The sequence below is a fragment of the Vigna unguiculata genome, chromosome 3, assembly GCF_037176805.1.
Source record: "Vigna unguiculata cultivar grain cowpea cultivar isolate G323 ecotype 2 chromosome 3, ASM3717680v1, whole genome shotgun sequence".
Taxonomy (NCBI): domain Eukaryota; kingdom Viridiplantae; phylum Streptophyta; class Magnoliopsida; order Fabales; family Fabaceae; genus Vigna; species Vigna unguiculata.
The window spans coordinates 64988902-64996326 of NC_140794.1; the positions used below are offsets into that span (position 1 = coordinate 64988902).

Genomic DNA, 7425 nt, shown 5'->3' on the forward strand with positions numbered 1-7425 from the left:
GAAGGGAGAATGATTAAACTGTTTCTTTTAGGATATTGCACTAACTTAAGGTATATGAGATGAAGAATGAAAGAAAGGGAATTTGAGACAGCTCATCTTCAACTGTATAATTATCAAAATGGTTTTAACTCTTCCTTTTTAATTTTATTGTGCATGATGATGATGATAGTAATATTGATGAAAAAATATTTAAAAATAATATTAATAAAAAAATAATATGACATCTAGATAAAATACTAATAAAAGTAATCATGACAATAATAATTAATCAATAATAATTGTTTAATTATACTTTAATGTTTGATTAAAATTGTTTTTAACCACTTACATTTTATTTTAAATTAATTATACTTATTAATTTTTTATTTAAAAACTAGCAATTCATATTTTATTTTAATTTTAACTAACTAAATTTTATTCTATTAATTTTAACAATAAGAGTAAAATTATAATATTACTTTCTCATCTATTAAAATACTTTTTATCTACCATATCTATTAAATCATTTACAAACTTTTGTAAATTTTGTTTATAAATTTATTTACTTTCACATTTTCTACCTAAAAGTTGAAATGAGTCAATTCAAATTAAAGATTAAACCTAGTTAGTCCTCAATAAAAGTCAAAGTCAAGACTAATTGTTTTGGATCAAACATGGAACTAAATTAACTTAGAATCTAAGATGGAATTTAATTTGACTTAAAATTGAAATTAAATTGTTTTACCCAAACAAAAAATTAAAATCTAAAATATTTTAATTACTCCATCCAAATAAATTAAGAAATGAAGAAAAATTAAATATAAATAATTCAAATTTTATACATTTCAATTACTTGAAATTGTTAGAATTTCTGGTCCATTTATACTTTAAAACAAACAACACCATAATTTTTCCATTCAATTTCCTCAAATCTATTTATTTTGGGTACATTAACTATATCTTAAAGGTTTAGAAGAACAAGACTTCAATTGTTATAACTTATGAAACCAAACTCTTATTAATTTGTTTTTTATGTCTTCATGTTGGTATTTTGTCATCAAGATAATATGAAGATACAGTATAGCAACAAAAAAAAAAAAAAAAAACAGCACAGAATCAAGATTTCCTTCCGGTTTACTAATTTTTAAGAGTTTATAATTTATTTTTAAGATCATGCATAATTAATGTTTTCGATTTTATGGTGCATCTGTCATGTAATAACATGACATGTTAATGACATCAAATATAGGATTAACTGTACAAAAGTTTTTTTCTCCACTTACAAGATATAACAAAGATTCTTAGACATTGTAGCAATTAGGGATGACAAAAATATCGCGTTTGTGGATATTCGCAGATAAAATTCGCGACGGATAATTAGTATTCGCAGATATTTATTACTCGTGGGTAGTGGATAGCGGATATTTTAATACCCGCTCATAAACGGGTCGGGTACCCGCTACCCGCAAAATATTAAAATTAAAAATTAATTTATATTTTATTAAGTTAAATTTAATTAAAATTAAAATTGACAGTAAAATTTAATTATAATTAAAATTTAATTTAATTTATATTTTATTTTTATAACTTTATATTAAAAAATTTATAAAATATATTTGTTTTTAAATATTTGCGGGTATCGGATATCCACGGGTACCTGCGGGTTTTAAAAATATCTACGGATATTTTTCAAACGGATATCCAGCGAGTAAACGGGCGAATAGTGGACGGATTTTTTTTTTTGCAGGTCAGATTGCGGGTAAGCACTATCCGTACCCCATCCGACCTGTTGTCATCTCTAGTAACAACTCAAAATTCATGTTCCTTTCCAAATTAAATATTAAGTCAACACACATACTTGAAAAGGCAAGTCTCCATTCAACAACCACAAAGTCATATCATATCAAGATCGAAAGTGATAATAAAATGCACAAAACTAAAGAAAGCTCTTTCCTATTAAAACTATATTCCTTGGAGAAATCTATTTGCTATAAAATTAAAGATCAAGGTAAATCGTGTCGTTTTGCTTGTGTTAGTGATTTTTTTTTATTGAAAATCAGGACTTCAACATATTTATATGAATGAATATGTAATAATTAATCTTAATTTAATGCATTAATTTATGAGTATAGAAGTGATTTATTTAGCTAAAAAAGGTAAAATACAAGAAAAACAAGGTAAAAGTTTTTTTTATTCAACTTTCTATCTGAATGTGTTTTTAAAACCACCCATAATCAATTACAATCAAATTCAATAATCCATTATGGAAAGACAGTTTTAAGACGAGACGACCATAAAAATTTATAAACTAATATACATTTATACTAAAATAAGTAAATAGTTAAAATAAATGTATTAAAATAATAAATAAAATAGATTTGTTATTTAAATTTTGATAATGTATTTCAATATACTTTTATTATAAAACATAGTTATTTTATTAATTTAAATTTTATAACAATTTGTATTTTAACTTTACATTTTTTAAATTCATTTTTACATTAAATTATTTTTAAAAAAAATATTTTATAAAATATTTCTAAATACATTAATATACAATAAAATTTACTTTATCACATCAATAAAATTTCCGTAAATTCACTTGTTCTTAATAAAAACAATCTTAACTTTTTATTCTTTTTTCTTAATTTTCATTTACTCTCTTAAGTTCACTTTATAATCCAGACCTTATGATAGAAATGGTTAAGAAAATAAATTATTTTTTTATGTTATTAAGTTGTTTAGGAAGTCTCAGAGAGAATTTTACTCTTACTCCAAATAATTTCTCTATTCATTGTTTCCTAAATTTTAAAAAATTAATTTTAAATTTCAGATTAGGAATATATTGATATAATGGACATGATAAACATTATTTTTTCAGTACATATAAACACAGTTTTCACATTCTGGCTGTTTTACTTTATACTAAACCTTACATGTTTATAACAGGTGTTGATATTACTCTTGAAAAATGTTTTTCAAAATCTTTGAACTGGTTAAAATATTGATATTGTGCGAAAACACGAGCTAGCAGATAAAAAGAACACGATTCTAATCTGATAAGATTTACATACAACACATGCAGCTGTATAAAAAGAGCAACTTAATTAACCATTCAGGGCTTCCTTTCTGGTTTGCATGCAAGCTCATATTATGAAGCAGACAAAGTCCAAATCACGAGCACAACTCACAGAAAGGTCTCCAAGACACAAAAAGCTGCATCCCGGACATGAATTATCACTGTCATGATTGAGAAGCTCGTCAGGTCAATGTGGAATAATTAATAGCTTTTTAAGTGAGCCCTGGGAAAAGCTTCTATAAAGGACCCCAACCAACGTGGGAACCAAAGAAATAAAGTAGTTCTGTTGCTTTCTCATAACATTCTGCTTAACTTCTCTCTAAACAACACTTATGGAACTTCCAATTCATTAAATAAATGAATCTCAATCACACTGTTCATCATCGCAATATATCTAAATTTTATTCAATTTTTTCAGATAAAATGAGACATGCATATCAAGAAGAGACCCACACTTTTTGGTCGTCAACTTGCTCAAACCAAACATTATATTACAAAGTACATATGTAAGATCGCCCACAACCATGTAACTTTATTATCCCTCCCATTTCCTAACTAACTTACATCCCCTTCTCGCACATATAACTCAAACCATTCATCTCACACAATAATATAAAACTAGCCAGTCATAAGACTGCTACAAGAAACCTAAACAACGTTCTGAAATGAAGCCATGGAAAATTTCATCCGTGGACAAGGCCATATGATAAAGCCATGAGAAGAATCGCAGCCTCCTTCTCGTCCTGGGGGAAAACTTGATGCATAGCCAAGCTCTTTCTTAGGCGTAATGTCAAATCCTCAAAACCAAACTTGTTTCTGCTTTCAGATGCCTTTGCTCCAACTCCATGCTTCCGCTTCTTTTTCATCTGTGCTGCACCCTCACTTCTTGCCTTCTTCTCTTTCTTCTGTAACTTGTTTCCCTTCACAGATTTCTCAGTTTCCAAAATCACTGTTCCATTTCCCGATGCTGCGGCTGCCATGGCTCGTCTCGCCTTCCTCTGTCGAATTCCACAGGCGTTGCATAGTGACTGTCACAAAAAATTTAATTTGATTTCAACAAAAATATAAATATTCTAGTTAATTCTACTTACTAGTATATATATATATATATATATATATATATATATATATATATATATATATGAATAACCCTTAAAAGTAAAGAGCTGAATTGATTTGTTGGGTACCGGTGTGATTAAACTAAAAACTGATAAAAAGGGTAGAGATTATTTAGTTCGAAAATAGTTAAGTACGAATCCAATATTGGGATTTGTGTTTTAAGATAAGGTGTACCTTGGGGCCTCTTGGTCCACTCCTCCAAAGAGGGGTCTTAGTGGTGTGGCAATCAGCACAAACCCTAACAGTGTTGTTGTTACTGTGGTTTGAACAGTTGTTGCTGCTGCTGTTATCAGTTCCAAGCGGTGACAATGGTTGCTTCTGATCTTCAAACTTATGCACAGTGCTGTCTTCTATATATGCACCAGTTTGATCCGGCACCATCATCTTCTGCATCATTCTCATCTTTGAAGACATCAACTTCACCGAACCATCCTCAGCAGCTGCTTCGTGATCTTCACTCCTCTCTTTCTTCTTCCAAACTGTCACCTTGAGCTCACTTTCTGCCACCGAGTGATCCCATGATCCCACGGTAGGGTTAATCTTCTCAGCCTAAATAAAGATGGCATGATCAAAATTAACAAAAAGATATGGTAACATATCATAGTGATCATAAAGATTATAAATATATATGAATCTCAATTAGTTGAAGTATGTCTCACCTCTTCATGACCTGATAAGTGCTTTGTTGGTTCCCAGTAGTGTGATCCAGCTTCTTGATCTGGAGGGTTGAAGAGGACGGGATATGAGGAAGATAGAGAAGAAAAAGAAGGGTAAGTTTGATGAGTGGGAGTGAAGAGCTCATGGTTTTGATCTTCATTAAGATCTAGAGGAATCACAGAAGAGTGGCGATAGGCTGGAATCATGATGGAAGCTCACATAAAAACAGGCACACGCAGACAAACCAAGCCACAAAGAAATCCAAGAGAGAGAGAGAGAGAGAGAGAGAGAGAAACAGAAAGGGATCAGCGCAATCTGCAAACTGAAACGGTTTTCCTTTTGTCCAATACAAAGGTGGAAGAGGATTTAGAGAGAGAAGATAGAGAGAAAGGAAATGGCGAACAGTTCCTATAGCTACTCTTATAAAGAACGGAAACCACAGGGATAAGTTTACATCATCATATACTACTTGAATCTATACCATATGATCTTTTATTGATCACCACATTTTTGTTTTGTTTTGTAATACTAAATTAAATGGATACAATTCAATTAAATTTTTTGTATTATTATTTTAACTCCACTGATTCATAAACTAACCTTGGTATAGTTATGGTTGACTCATTAAGTTGTCACAATCAGTAGAAAATAACGTAATTTCTCGTTTTTGTTCGCCGATTTAACCTAATTTCCCAAATATACTTTTACTATTTTAATAATATAATTGTTCTTAACTCGTCCATTATAACTAGTTTTGATTTTCGACTGAGAATGAGATATTTTTATAAGCTTCAATCCTTTGAGTTTAACATGTGTATACTCTTCATTGAAACTTAACCATTCCTTTGAAAAACATGTTTAAATTAAATCAAACCTAAGTCCTTCTCACAAATTTATGCAAATTGACACACACTCATTGGATGCCATGACACTATTATTCCGTTAGGTCATCGTCAAAATTACACTCGTGCGACACTTTAGTACAGTTTGTCGAGTTAATGAATGAATTGAAATTACACAATCATAATAATAAGAATTAATAAAAACACACAATATATGAAAATTTTACTCCTAGCTAGGTTTTCTGATATACCTTTTAAATGTATGCTAAGTATTAATCGAAAAGTATGAGGTAAAAAAGGAAAGAGTAAACTTAGAAGGGGGGAAAAAAGGAAGTAAGTGATGGAGGGCTCAGTAAGAAATTAAAGCCATCGCTATAAGAAGTTCACGTGACTTGATGACAGGTAAAGAGACAAAGTTAAAGGGACAAAAAAAATGGAGTGTGTGAAATGCTACATACGGTGACCCCATAGGTATGACAGAACCTTATCTGCAGAAAGTTTTTACCAATAAGAAAGGAGCCCTTGCTATAGATAGTTGGATTACAATATACACAAAGCTTCAGCCTCTATTTTGTTCTCGATTGGGTCTGGAATAAGGTGAAAGAAAGAAAGAAAAAAAGAAAGATGATATGCATGAGAAGTGAGACACCTCTTTCTTTGCATGTGCATTGCCAAAAAGCATTGAATGCTGGTGCAGGCAAATGGACAGAACCCAACACAGAATGAGAATATTTTAGAGAGGCACCACTCCCAATTTTCAAGTCTCTAATCTCCTCACTCTGTCTAGCGCCGTCTCCCATTTTTTCCCTATAGATAACACAAAATCATCAACTGTGGCATCACACCATGCTCATCACTGTGCAAAATATTCCTTCCAAATAACTCACATTCTCTCTCTTGATACAGGGAAAGGATCACAAGTCAAACTTTTAACCAATCTAAGTAAATGGTGAAGGATCATTCACACAATGACGCACTTAGGATTCTTTACAATGTCACGAGCTGACCTAGTAGAAAAAAACACACTTGAAGACTTTGATCTAGGTTAATTTTGATCCAGGCAAAATCTCTTTAACAAATCTACTTACATATTTGTGTAAGTGAAGGTTCATTTATCAGCCCTGAAATGTAGGTCAAATAATAGTTTTTTTAGAGAATATCTTTAAAGTAAGTAGTATTTTTGAGTCAAAAAATACTAATGTCAAAATATAAAAAACTAAAAATAATTAACAAATTAGAGTTTCAAAATTTTAAAAAAATAGTAATAATATATTTTTAATCTTTAGCGTTGATGTATGGTATGTATTAAAAAAGAACAGTTAAAAAATGTCAGATATTTAAAATTGAAAAAATAATGTACCTAACTTATTAAGTGAATTATTTTTTTGATGATATTGCTCTTAAAACATTATAAGTAGAACCCTAACCGAGTGTTGGTAATTGTTAATTAGTTAATCGGAAGGAGAAAAAAATCCGATAGAGAAAGGCATGGAAATTGAGGCCTGCATGCATAATGAAGGTAGAACATATATAAGAGTTTTGTGTGAAATGAATAATAATTTAAGTGTGAATAATAAGATTGTAATATTTACGATGAGGAAGTAGGCTACGTATGGGGGTTGTAAATCACTCCTGTAAACGTTTGATGGTGGTGGCAATGCTGTCCCTGACAGAGACTTCCTTACAAATTATCATCTATTTCCTGTCTGTTATACGAAGTAAGTCCAAAGTTATGGTACTTTTCAAAAT

The 7425-nt window shown here is 30.3% G+C and overlaps 1 protein-coding gene across 1 annotated transcript; it reads right to left on the minus strand.

The window, feature by feature from the left end:
• Positions 1–3438: 3438 nt before the first annotated feature.
• LOC114177430 (GATA transcription factor 21-like) lies at positions 3439–5211 on the minus strand. Its single transcript, XM_028062762.2, has 3 exons — positions 4837–5211; positions 4352–4726; positions 3439–4086 (listed from the first exon to the last, which is right to left on the minus strand). Exons 1-3 carry the CDS (start codon positions 5038–5040, stop codon positions 3742–3744), a joined length of 924 nt encoding a protein of 307 aa, XP_027918563.2. The 5' UTR covers positions 5041–5211; the 3' UTR covers positions 3439–3741.
• Positions 5212–7425: the final 2214 nt, after the last annotated feature.

Coding starts and splice junctions, on each gene's coding strand:
- LOC114177430 (XM_028062762.2), bottom strand. CDS start 5,040: ATGATTCCAGCCTATCGCCACTCTTCTGTGATTCCTCTAGATCTTAAT. Junction 4,727..4,836: donor ACTTATCAGGTCATGAAGAG/GTGAGACATACT, acceptor ATCTTTATTTAG/GCTGAGAAGATTAACCCTAC. Junction 4,087..4,351: donor GTGGACCAAGAGGCCCCAAG/GTACACCTTATC, acceptor TTTTTGTGACAG/TCACTATGCAACGCCTGTGG.